Here is a 13,812-nt window from a genome sequence, read left to right on the forward strand (position 1 = left end):
GTTTTTTTTGTAAATAAATCTTCATTATTGTATAATGAAAAGTTCTAATAGACTTAGTATTTCATTTCCTCACCATTTTCAATATCTCTGCTTGCTCTTAGTGAATGGGAAAAGTCATAGGACTCCATAGGGAAACTCAGTATGGACCCCACACCCCAACTGAGAGCTCCAACAAATGTACACATTTTTTATTATGTTAATATTCACCATAATTTTATAACAGATCCTTATAGGTGTCGTGGAAGTCAATGGCTCAAAATATATTAAACTGAAATTTAGATGTGTTGATAGAGGAGATATAACACACAGACTCTGCTGGTATGCTCAAAATACTCCTCTGGGGGTTTATTGCCAAATTCAATTACAATAATAGCATTCAAAAGGGGTGTAGACTTGAGGTCAACCAATCAGAGGCAATGTGACAATAACTCTTATTCAGCCAATAACTGACCATGAGAATATTTCAAATACATAATTATAATTCTTCATTAAAATGCTAACATTAGGTAACACTTGGGGACAAGCGCACAATGGGGTGGTGTTAACTATTCTTTCCCATGAGGGAGTTTGTTGCGATAACGACAAATAGTTGCATTTTATGTCTGGGCATTCAGCCAACCCGCTAGCCATGGAGGCATGAAGACCACACGATGAACACAAAAAGATAACACATTTCTTTGAGACTCGAGCAGAACTATTTAGAGGAAAGGTCATTAAAATAATGGAGAATACAGATCTTAGTAATCCGGCCTCCTGCTTGATAATTCATAATGTATTTAATACAGAGAATATAAGCAAATAGACCGTCCTTCACATGGGGGGAACTCAAGCCAAACATGCCGCCAATCTGCGGGCAGCGTGTTATAGAGCAGGAGGAGCGGAGCAGATTGATATATAGTTTTGTGAGAAAAGATTTAGAATAACTTGTCATTTATTGATTTAAAGTTCTGCTTCCTGTGGGATAGAGTCCAGGGGGCGGGCTCACTCAATGATTGGCAGATTTTTACATAGGCACACAAGCAGGAAAGGCTGTCAATCAGTGATTAGGACCGCCCACTCGACTCTTTATCTGAGAGGCAGAATAAATGGATAAAATACAGGTTAATCTGAATCTTTTCCCACAAAACTATATATCAATGTACTCCGCTCCTCCTGCTGTATAATATGCTGCCCGCAGACTGGACGGCTTGTAAATCCAATGGTCTAGTATAGATTTTTCTGCTGCCATCAGCATCACACGCGTTCTATAATCTCGAAATCAGAGTTTATCCTTTACATTTAACTTCCTATCTGAATGGAGAATATGCGACAATGTGGCCCTAGATATTCGTGTCCCATTTCATTTATTTACTTACTTTGTTATTTCTTCCCCAAAGCCGTGTAGTTTTGGGCAGAACCGGAGCCCAGGTAATAAATCGGCTTTTTCTTTATAGAATTTTGGACGTTTCTGTTTGTATCCCTGGATAGATTGTTGCAATGTTTCATCCAGCGAATAAACGGCCTGATGAATTATCCTCCGATACATTTCTCTCCAATTCTCAGAAATTTCTTTCGTTACTTTGTGTAAAACTTTAACAATCCTCTCATAAATTTCCTCTCTTCCTCACTTGCTGTTGATGGATCTGGTTTAGGCTAAAATCACAAGTTTGTCCTTTTCCAACATTTTTATAAGTAGGAAAATAGAGGAATTTGTTAATAAACGACTTGCACACCGCACGACTGTGACGCCTCAACAACTTTATACGTCTCGTATGTCGGAGAAAGCGGAGCAGGTGCTTCATAAATACGGCGCTCAGCCTGAACAGCATATATTATAATATATTTACGCCAGACATAATCACATTGAGGAATCTCCCTTGTACAGCTCTACATCCCCCTGTACACAGAACATAATAAACACTGCCTGCAGCTACCACTAGGGGGGCTCCCTCTAACCATGGGCATAACCAATGACTGCAGGGAATGTTACTATGGAGACACATAAGTCTGCATAGGAGTTGTAGACACAAAAGAGATGATTTTTTTAATCAGAAGCATCTGTAGAGGTGGGCATTGGAAATAAACAAGAATGTTTCCATTCATTGACAGCAAGCAAAGGTTAGGAAAATGAAAAAAAAAATGGATGCACAAACGTAGTCTATTCTGTAGCTGTGATTTGCTACTTGAAGTTGTTCGTTTTGCGGACACCACTTGTCAGTATTTTCTGTGTGATTTCCGTTTCCTCTCATCAGACCGCCATCGGAATTATCGCCTGCAAAGTTCAAATCCATCTGCTCTTCTTCACACACAAGGACGTGGAAAAACAGGAAGAGATAATGAAGGAATTACGGGAAGCCGCAAAGGAATTACGGGGGAAGGTCAGTGATAAATGTGCGCAGAGCACGGAAATTTACAGCAAGAAAGTCTCCATCATCACAGAAAGATTCGCAGCGAAGCGGAAATTGTAGATATTAGTTTATAAGATGGTGACTTAAATGTGATGATCAAATCTGCGATCCTTCAGAGACAAGTTGATCGGGCCCCTGCAATCAGCTGTTATCAATGAGGAGCAGCAATGTAAAGGTGTGTATTCCTGTAGCGCCACTGCAGGTAGAATGAAGTATTGCATGGCGCTCATTATATCAGTGTGCAGAGCTGAATAGATAATGGCAATCCTTCAGGGACTAGATAGGCAGCGTCTTAAAGGGGGTCGTCTATCAGAGGGTCCCCTACTATCAGCTCAACACTCCCTCATAGGGCAAAGGAGAAGAGGTTGTCTGGACCCGAGGCGCCCGTAATGGGTTACAAAAGATGATAATTATAGTAGCTGTAATAATAATTATACTAATAACGATAATGATAATTCAGGTGGCGTGGTAAAATGCGCCAAATTTACTAAAGGCGTGCAGAATTTGCATAAACACATTGGGGCAGATGTACTAATGTGTCTGCAGCTCGAATGTTGCTGAACTTGCACCAACATCTGGCGCATCTTGGTGCAGTTTTTCGCATTTCTTGGTAAACCAGATGTTTGCACCTCACTCGACACTTTTTAAAAGTGTTCCTTAAAAGAGGTGTGGCTTAACCAGAAGAGGGTGTGGCTTAACTGAGAGAGGGTGTGGCTTAAGATGCGCCATCGTGCACCAAAAAAACGGCCACAAAGTTCTATTGCAAACTACTAAAGCCAAGTCAAAGGTGGTACAAGACGGAAAAAAGTGTCTAGCAGGTCAAAGACGCGCCAAACTCATCATCCAGCGTTCACCACTGCCTGGTCTGAGTTCACACTGTCTGAATCATGCACCGCATTAGTACACGTGCCCCATTATTGCCGGCCAAGAGGTGATAGAAGGCAGAGAAAGGTTTATAACGGGCCTAGCAAGCTGCACATGTGACCAATTATCCTGAATACAGAGCAGACATGACTAGTAGATCCTCCAGGGCAAATCTCCTGAATACAGACCAGACATGACTAGTAGATCCTTAGGGCAAATCTCCTGAATACAGAACAGACATGACTAGTAGATCCTCCAGGGCAAATCTCCTGAATACAGAGCAGACATGACTAGTAGATCCTCCAGGGCAAATCTCCTGAATACAGAACAGACATGACTAGTAGATCCTTCAGGGCAAATCTCCTAAATACAGAGCAGACATGACTAGTAGATCCTTCAGGGCAAATCTCCTAAATACAGAGCAGACATGACTAGTAGATCCTCCAGGGCAAAGCCCCTAAATACAGAACAGACATGACCAGTAGATCCTTCAGGGCAAAACTCCTGAATAAAGAGCAGACATGACTAGTAGATTATTCATGGCAAATCCCCGGAATACAAAGGAGACATGACTAGTAGATTATTCAGGGCAAATCTCCTAAATACAGAGCAGACATGACAAGTAGATACGTCAGGGCAAACCCCCTGAATACAGAGCAGACATGACTAGTCGATCCTCCAGGGCAAACCACTGAATACAGAGCAGACATGACTAGTCGATCCTCCAGGGCAAACCCCTGAATACAGAGCAGACATGACTAGTCGATCCTCCAGGGCAAACTCCTGAATACAGAGCAGACATGACTAGTCGATCCTCCAGGGCAAACCCCTGAATACAGAGCAGACATGACTAGTCGATCCTGTAGGGCAAACCCCTGAATACAGAGCAGACATGACTAGTCGATCCTTAATCACACATGTAAATGAATAATTTCCCTGAGAATGCTCTATATTAGTAACCTGGAGCAGTGGAGAGACTGAGCTGCAATATTCTTATGTCTAGAATTACGGAGAACCAAGCAGAAGGGGTAAAAGGGTGAATAGGGTCCATAGTTTACCTTCTATTCCGCGTTATTCTTCCCCGTCTCCAGGTTCTGTTTGTTAAGATGGACATAAGCATGAGAAGCAATCAGAAAATAATGGCGTTCTTCAATCTCAAGAAAAGCGACTTCCCGCTCATCTCTATATATGACACCGAAACAAACAGGAAACAGATCATGGAGTCCGAGGAAATCACCGCTCAGGGCGTGAAAAAATTCTGCTTAGATTTCTTGTTCGGCGCGGCGGTGAGTAGTCATGGAAACAAGACTGGGAGGGGCAATGATAAAACCGGGGGCTGAACGGAGGAGGGTGGGAGGCTACAGCAGGTCTTAGTCCTCGTTCACATCACGCTGCGTGGCCTACGGTTAACGTGTACGCCGGGAGAAGCTACTAAAAAGCCCATGATGTATACGTTTAACGGATGCTTGTAATGTACGCCATACAGCCGCTCCCACGTTACATAAAAAGAGTATACCGAGCAGTAAATGGATTTTTACAGGATTGCGTTACGGACGTCTACAGCCCGACGGAGGCCAATCTGACACTATTTTGGCCTCTGTCGGGCCAATGGAGTGAGATGTACAGGTTCACCGCGGGCGCCAGGAGCTTTCCCAACATACACGCTAAACGTAGTGCGATAACATGGAGGGGGCCTTAAAGGGGAGCCCCATCCAAGATACCGAAGTCCCATACTGCTGTCAGTTTACGGTTTGTGTTACTCATGCGGCCGTTTACATTTTACGCTCATCCACTGATGATAATTCATCTGATTATTCATGTAAAAGACATCGGTTGTCACAGCCCCGCCTCTTGCACCAATTAATGCCAACCTGGGAAGGGGAAAAGAGTGGAAAGTTGTCACAGCCCCGCCCCTGTCAATGGCATCTTGTCAGGGAGACTAGGGATCAGTTTTAAAGGGACACCAACCCAGTCTATTTTTTGCTATGCAATCTATTGCTCCCTGTTATCAACCATTTCAGGCTGGGGGAGTCTGTAGGGTTCTTCAATGTGATGAGTGACAGGAAGTGCAGACCGCTCCCCCATGATCCCTACTTTATATCCCATATCTCCAGTGCTGAGAACCTTCTATATATCGGCCGCTCCCCTTATAACGCTCCAGAACTATTATAAGATGGGTTCACTGGCCCTTTAAACAATAAAATAATAACAATAATAATAATAATAGAGTTTACCAGTCTGACATACGTCTGGGAATTAAGATGATCGAGAAACCTAGAGCTGGGGGAAGGGCTGGGGGTGTGGCATAAATAACACCGGGCGTCTGTGTGTGTGTATATATATATATATACACACAATATTTAATTAATGCTGCACTAAGAGAACCTGACAAATTGAGATGCCAATCAAGGGGTCAGGTGACATATGCCCCGCCCCCTGGACTCCTTACAAACACGGATCAGTCTGGGATTGAGAGTTATGGCCCTGATAAATGGATTTGGGGGGAGGGGCATATGTGGCTTCCCTGCCCCCACTCCAGTATTGCGGCAGATTTGCTGTTCAGGAAAGTTTGACCTTTTTTTTAAATTAATTTGCAGATTATTATAAGAAAAATATATCAATGAATCCTTATATTTTCCAGGAGGAAGAATCAGAAAGTGTGAAGACCGAATTATAACATTCAGAAGTTTTTTGCTTCCCATGAAATCTTTTTATGTTTTTAGTATTTGGAAATAAATCTATTGTGTAAAGAAAAATGTTATGTGCCCTGCAGTACCGGGAGCGCGCACTAGAGGGAGATGAATGGGATCAGCAGGAAGAGTCAGGGCCATCACTGGGTCAATCCGCACTGATCTGAGCAGCTTTCTGATATTTCCACTATTGGGATGCGGATTCTTAAAGGGGCAGACACAGATGATTTTACTCTGGGACTGACACTTCCGATCCCTCTTATCTTCATTGTTTCTTCTTTGATTGTAACATTTTCAGTTCAGCCTGTGTTCACACGTCGCAGTCAATGTGTTTATTGCAAAATCGCAGAAAAAAAAGCAAATAGACTGCAAGGTGTGAACACAGTCTAAAGTTACTCCTCGCCTTGGTACAATCATTTTCTTTGGACTATGCAGTCACACACATAACGATTATGATCATGTAAGTCATGTGAGTTTACAGAGCAGAAGATTACCTTCATAGAGCTCACAGGAGTTGTCACCCAGCTTTCCACACACCCTGAGTGGCATTTGTTCTACACTTACATTCCACTTGCTTCTTCTCTCCCTGTGTCAGTCTTCACTGTAGTTCTAGAATTCTATTCCTGAATCGGGAGGCTCAGGATGAACATAGCTTAGAATCCCGGCCACATCTAGTAGAGTTGAGGTGCTTGGAATTGTGGTTCTTCTCGGTCAGTGATGACTATTCAGTGTTCATAGATCGCGGACGTCCATCATTTCCAGGGTCACCGGTTTCGGGCAGAATATTTGAGGACAAGGTTTGTGTCCGCTCGTCCTATTAATATTCAGTCTGGAAATATCGGTGACCACAGACGAATCGTGGACCCGCAGGCATCAGGCCGCGCTGTTATTCTGGGATCCGTCCTGACTCTCCTTGTCAACCCCTCACCCTATAAGAGCGCGTGGTCGGGTCGATGCTAATTATACGCCACTTAGTCTATCGGAGCCGCGTTAACCAGCGCGGTTCACCACAGAATCACCCCCGGAGGGTTCAGCATCTGGCGCAGAGACGTCCTGAAGACGACCTTGAGACCTCATTCCCCCGGCCGGAATGCGTCTGTATATAGCGTCCGTATTGCGTCCGCAAGTCCCGATCTGACCGCGTATAATGACCGAGCATCAGAGGGATCTACCATGCTGTTAGTTCGGGTCATTAGACCCACGGCCCGGCCAGGACTTGTGGACGTAATACGGACGCGTTAACGCGGACACATTACGGCCGTCTGAATGAGGCCTTACAGCGAACGTATCGGACGCCATGCTGATATTAAAGGGCCGGCGTCCAGTCTTTGTAAATAAAAATCATTGTATAATGAAAAGTGCTACGAGGTTCTAAGGCCTCATGCACACGACCGTATTTCTGCAGCCGCAATTTATCCGCATTTTTGCAGCCGCATTCTTTTCTGTGGACCCACGCACACGATCGGAGCGGTGCTGGGGCCGCAAACCCAGACCGCAAAAACTCAGGACAAGTCATTTTACGGTCCGGTTTCGCGGATTCACCAACACTGGAGAATTGTTGTGGGTCCGTCAGTCCGGATAACACACGGATGCACAACAAGGGTTTTTTGCAGTCCGACAGACCACAACGGACCACGAAACCAATGCAGTTGTGTGCATGAGACCTAACAGACTTCATGTTTAAATTCTCCCAACATTTTCAAGATCTCTGCTTGCTGTCAGGGAATGGGAATATTCCTGTTTACATCCAGGGGTTGAAGCCTGTCCTGACCTCATAAGTCTCACACAGCTGTGGACCTGTTACAATGTATCAGTGTATACGATTCTTTGGGAGCTCTTGAGAATTAGAGGGGGTCACTTCTGTGCTTTTTTATTTAATGACCATAGCAAAAAAACGAATGTTACCACAGAATAACCCCAGTGTTAGAGGGAAGGACAGAGGCTTTGAGGAAATACAGAGGAACGCCATCTCCAGAGACGAGCATGACATGGCGGAGTGCGGTCAGGAAGACGCAGCGCTGGCATTGGTCAGCTCCCACCTGCCCGCTCCAGGGTACAGATATTGTGAATATATTATATACAGGAAAGTCACCAGTGTATATAGGGCAGATCTAACGTCACGGCTGAAGACGGTCGCGACAAATCTCCTGATATCTCGCCATGTAATGGAAACCGACAGCGCCAAGACAGTGCGTGATGACACCTTATAAAACTTTATCAGTGAGACGGTGGACAACAAACCTTAGGGTATGTTCACACGGCGGGGGTCCGTAACGGCTGAAATTACGGGGATGTTTCAGCCTGAAAACATCCCCGTAATTTCAGCCGTACCGGCATGTGCAGGCGCTTGAACGCCGCGTCAATTACGGCCGTAATTAGCGCTGCTATTCATTGGAGTCAATGAATAGCGGCTCCAATTACGGCCAAAGAAGTGACAGGTCACTTCTTTGACGCGGGCGTCTATTTGCGCGCCGTCATTTGACAGCGGCGCGTAAATATACGCCTCGTGTGAACAGACAAACGTCTGCCCATTGCTTTCAATGGGCAGATGTTTGTCAGCGCTATTGAGGCGCTATTTTCGGGCGTAATTCGGGGCAAAAACGCCCGATTTACGTCCGTAAATAGGCCGTGTGAACATACCCTTACACGGTAATAGCCCTGCACCTCATAAAATACGGAGTCTTAAAGAAGCCATCCAGTTTCTAATATATTTTGTTTCAATTCTTCACATTTTCCAAGATCTCTGCTTGCTGTCATTGAATATAATTACTCTTGTTTACATTCAGAGGCTGAAAACACATCATGACCTGGTTCTGCGCACACAATTAAGGGTTTGTTACAATGTATCAGTCTAGGAAATCCTCTCTGAGCTAAACACTGCAGCAGCACCTATCTCTCTCCTCTTACATTGTAACAAACCATCAGATGTTGAGCAGGACCAGGCCAGGACAGGTTTTCAGCCTCTGGATGTTAACAATAATGCTTCTATTCACTGATAGCAAACAGAAATCTTGAAAGTGGTGAAGAATGAAAATACAAACCCTAGAAAGTTTTGTCAAGTCTTTGTAATATTCTATTTAGCCGTTCCTTATTTATATCTGTTCCTGGGAAAGCTGGGTAATGAACATTTTCTGCAGCCCTGAATGGCACATTTGCTTAGTTGTGCAGTGATATGGGATAAATTATAGCATAACCGGGCAGATTTGTCATTCAGGGGTGTGGGAAAGCTGGGTGCCATGAAGAAGACGACTTTGTTGTGCTGAGAAATTTGGGACAAAGAAAAAGAAAACTCTGCAGTAAATAGAAATCCTTCACTTATTCTGTGAAAACTTACAGCTCTATCAGAGGTTACCACCCAGCTTTTCCGCAGTCCTGACCTTCATGCCCCTCTGGTATGACTGGACTGTGTGAGCGAGGAATCTATTGCTACATTTCTGTAATCCTGGCAGTTTTGTTTGCCACTCAGCTTTCCCACACTCCTGAAAGGCAAATCTAGGAATGCTGTACCAATTCCCATTTCCTTGCAAAATTAAACACATGTGCCATTCAGAACTGCGGGAAAGCTGGGTGACAACCTCTGATGGAACTGTAATGTGGCGAGATTGCCTGCCAGTCCTCCAGCTTTCCAGGAACAGATATAACTGGCAGAAGATTGTTGTATCCGTCTTGATGGACTTCAGCCACTTTTAGGGTATGTTCACACGAGGGCGTCCGTTACGGCTGAAATTACGGGGATGTTTCAGCCTGAAAACATCCCCGTAATTTCAGCCGTAACGGCATGTGCAGGCGCTTGAACGCCGCGTCAATTACGGGCGTAATTAGCGCTGCTATTCATTGGAGTCAATGAATAACGGCTCCAATTATGCCCAAAGAAGTGACAGGTCACTTCTTTGACGCGGGCGTCTATTTACGCGCCGTCATTTGACAGCGGCGCGTAAATTACGCCTCGTGTGAACAGACAAACGTCTGCCCATTGCTTTCAATGGGCAGATGTTTGTCAGCGCTATTGAGGCGCTATTTTCGGATGTAATTCGGGGCAAAAACGCCCGAATTACGTCCGTAAATAGGCCGTGTGAACATACCCTAATCCTGCGCTGACGCTGGACACGGCGGCCATGACTGCGGCTCGCTGCCCCCGGCTCCCCTGCGGCTCGCTGCCCCCGGCTCCCCTGCGGCTCGCTGCCCCCGGCTCCACTGCGGCTCGCTGCCCCCGGCTCCACTGCGGCTCGCTGCCCCCGGCTCCACTGCGGCTCGCTGCCCCCGGCTCCACTGCGGCTCGCTGCCCCCGGCTACAATGCGGCTCGCTGCCCCCGGCTCCACTGCGGCTCGCTGCCCCCGGCTCCACTGCGGCTCGCTGCCCCCGGCTCCACTGCGGCTCGCTGCCCCCGGCTCCCCTGCGGCTCGCTGCCCCCGGCTCCCCTGCGGCTCGCTGCCCCCGGCTCCACTGCGGCTCGCTGCCCCCGGCTCCCCTGCGGCTCGCTGCCCCCGGCTCCACTGCGGCTCGCTGCCCCCGGCTCCCCTGCGGCTCGCTGCCCCCGCTCCGGGACTCACTGCGGCTTGTGTGCGACTTTGTAACATCTGACAATTATTATTATTAGTGCGGGGAAATAGGAAAAGCTAAAAATATCGTTATTTCCTTTCCTGCCGGTTACAACACACGCCCACATCTGCTCCAGCCTCAAATCTCTGCAGAACATCGCACCACCCCATCCTGATACACAAATGATGTGGCTGCTACTACCACAGCGAGTGTCACCCAGCTTTCCTAGAGACCTGAGCAGCGAATCTGCTGTAATACGGGATACTGTGCCCAATAAACGCCCTGATCCGCGCTGTTACTTCAGACATTGATTTATTCAATTATAACATTTCTCTTCGTCCGCGTCGTCCGGTGAATTCTGCGCCCGGATGGGGGATTTTCCTTGTGTATTCGGGTTCTCTTTTCCTGCTCGTCTGCCCCCTGGCACCGCGGGCACCCGACTCTCCAGGGAATACAAACACGGGCAGCACCATCCTGCGCCTAAACACCTAGAGCCTTCACCCTACACAGTAACCGCAGTGATTCCGGACATTCTCGCCACATTCACCGCTTTAGGCTGTGTTCACACGGAGTATTTTGCAAGAGGAATATCTGCCTCAAAATTTCGTTTGGAAGTTTGAGGCAGATTTTCCTCTCCCTGCACGCCGATTTTCACAGAGTTTTTTTCGCTGTGTTTTTCGCCCGCGGCCATTGAGCGCCGCGGGCATAAAACACCGAAATACGCTTTCTCCGCCTCCCATTGAAGTCAATGGGAGGTCAGAGGTGGAAATGCCCGAAGATAGGGCATGTCGCTTCTTTTTCCCGCGAGGCAGTTTTACTGCTCGCGGGAAAAAGACGCCGACGCCTCCCATTGAAATCAATGGGAGGCGTTCTCGGGCCGTTTTTGCCGAGTTTTGCGACGTGGTTTCCGTGTCAATAAACTCGTCAAAATACTCTGTGTGAACATAGCCTTATGTTCTGATTTTCTTTTCAAGTCATTTCCGCCACTCATCAAGGCACCAATCAGGGGGCTGGAAAACAGCGTGGCACACCTGCCCATGCCTGTGTGTGCCCTCTCAGTCAATCCTCACAGCGGATTGGTGACATGACCTCTGTGAAGTCCTGACTGTAAGGAGTCATGCCAACCTATAAGGCTATGTTCACACGGCAAACCAAAAACGTCCGTAAAATACAGCTTCAGGCGAAAACAGCTCCTGATTTTCAGACGTTTTTTTAAGCATCAAGCGTTTTTTGCTGCGTTTTCGAGCTGTTTTTCTATTGACTCAATAAAAATTGGCTCAAGAAGTGACATGCACTTCTTTTTACGCGGCCATGGGATTTTTCAGCTGTTTTTTGGGCCGTTTACATTATCTACATTATGCCCCGCCCATTTATAGAGGACACACCCCCAACCTATGGCATTTAAATCACAAAAAGTGCATTTGACCCCCCCTTCACCACACCCCAAGATGAATATAGACCCCAGACCCCTAAATACAGACCCCAGACCAGACCCTGTAAATAAATACACACCCCAGACCCCTAAATACAGACCCCAGATCCTCTCCAGAACCCCTAAATACAGACCCCTTAAATAAATAAACTCCAGATCAGAGCCCTAAAGTAATACAGACCCCAGACCAGACGTGTAGATACCCGCTCCCCCATCCTGCAGTCCACTACTCTCCCGGTGTCGGCCCCGGTGTCAGGACGACGCCCAGGAATGCAGGAGCGGGAGAGGGGGGTATATTCCAAGACCATGCAGGACGCCCGGGAGATGTGGCACATATGGGGTTACTTCTTCTACTCCTTTGATTATTACTTTTGGGGGTCAATAATTTTGTACAATTGCGCCCCCCATTTCATCGCAGCTCGGACATTGCCCTAATCTAAGAACTGGACGGGTTCCCTTTAAGACAGTAGAGGTGCCATTATGAGTCCCGGGTCCTGATTGCACAATTGATCATCACATTTCCGGATAATCTGCGGCCGATTCTCCTGCTTTGTGAGGCTGTCGGGGCGGCCGGGCTCGGGGTTGGCGCCGCTCCAGCCATTCGTTCATGGAACATTTTACAGTAAATTCCTTCTCTGGAGCAGAAGACGAGGAAATGAAATCAGCAGGAAAGTCTTTGATGTGGTTAATCCTCAATTCCATGTAACGGAGAACGAGACACGAAAGGCGAAGCAGAGAGAGGCGGCAGGAACCGCGCTTACACAATCATCGCTCATAAAACAAGGAAAAAAACTTAAAGGGACTGTCCATACAAAATGCCATAAATCAGATTGTCGGGGGACTGGGCCCCTAATGAGAATGAGGGGATACCGATCCATGTCCCCAGTGAAGTAGTGACCGAGCGTGCTCAATGTGTGGACAAAGTGAGAGCATTGAGGGATTGATTCTAATTTGCAGCATTTTCCATTCCGCCGAGTGCAGCCTGCAGTGTAAAGTATAGAGGTTTTAATACTGGTTGTTAAGGCGATTTTATTTAAAAAAAAAAAAACAAAAAACATCTGCTATGTATGTATTACTACATATCTAGTATATAACACGTATACATATATAAACCTGACCCTGGGTGTAGCCATGATGACATGAATAAAAACCTCCATTCTTTACACTGCAGGCTGCATTTTATGATTAAATAGCTTTATTTATGGAACGGTTTGCTGCCCTTTAAGGTCACATTATGTCCTCCATCTTGGATCTTTTCTTTCAGGGATTTTGAAATTAGCGAATCAGTGAAAATCGGATTCGCCAAAGAACAAAATTCCTCTTCCTGAGCCGCGTTATCTCGTATATGACAATGGAGGCTGAAATAGGGTTCGTATTAATGTATTTCAGTCTCCATTGTCCTGTACGCGGAAAATGCGGCCTCGTAATAGGAAATTTGCTTGTTGGCGAAACAATTGCGGAAAAAATTAACAAAGTGTTGCCGACCTCGAAGTAATTTTCACCGGTGGGTGAGACTCGCCACCACGATGAAAACCACCGCTTAGAGTTCAACCCTGTAGGAGACCCACAAACCACAACCAACATAAACCCCATAAGTGGCCCAGTGGCCTAATGGATAAGGCGCCAGCCTCCGGAGCTGGAGATTGTGGGTTCAAGTCCCATCTGGGTCGGAAGTTTTAAAATCGGATAAATTCAAGATGTGGAATAAAAATCATTCATACGATCGTTTAGTGTCGGATAATGAACGTTATTAATCAGATGCGATATTTTAATTATGGAAATGTTTAGAGAACCCACATTGTCCAAAACGCACACAGTCACGTCAACTACGGCCGCGGTCTCATCTGCGTTGCGATTTCCGTTCTCCATTCCGTCAAAAGAACTGAAAAACCGATAAAG

General features: G+C 46.3%; 1 protein-coding gene and 1 non-coding gene across 2 annotated transcripts in view; both read left to right on the forward strand.

Moving 5' to 3' along the window:
* ERP27 (endoplasmic reticulum protein 27) overlaps nt 1-5,986 on the forward strand; it is a 16,252-nt gene extending 10,266 nt beyond the window's left edge. Inside the window, exons 5-7 of the mRNA XM_075832455.1 lie at nt 2,232-2,357; nt 4,343-4,537; nt 5,893-5,986. Coding sequence (XP_075688570.1) covers nt 2,232-2,357; nt 4,343-4,537; nt 5,893-5,928 — 357 coding nt within the window. The 3' untranslated portion in view covers nt 5,929-5,986. The remainder of the gene's footprint in view (nt 1-2,231; nt 2,358-4,342; nt 4,538-5,892) is intronic.
* A 7,524-nt stretch (nt 5,987-13,510) lies between these two features.
* On the forward strand, nt 13,511-13,583 carry TRNAR-CCG (transfer RNA arginine (anticodon CCG)). Its single transcript has one exon. It is a non-coding gene; the product is annotated as a tRNA-Arg (tRNA).
* Nucleotides 13,584-13,812: the final 229 nt, after the last annotated feature.

Source organism: Rhinoderma darwinii, chromosome 7 (genome assembly GCF_050947455.1).
Source record: "Rhinoderma darwinii isolate aRhiDar2 chromosome 7, aRhiDar2.hap1, whole genome shotgun sequence".
NCBI classification, from domain to species: domain Eukaryota; kingdom Metazoa; phylum Chordata; class Amphibia; order Anura; family Rhinodermatidae; genus Rhinoderma; species Rhinoderma darwinii.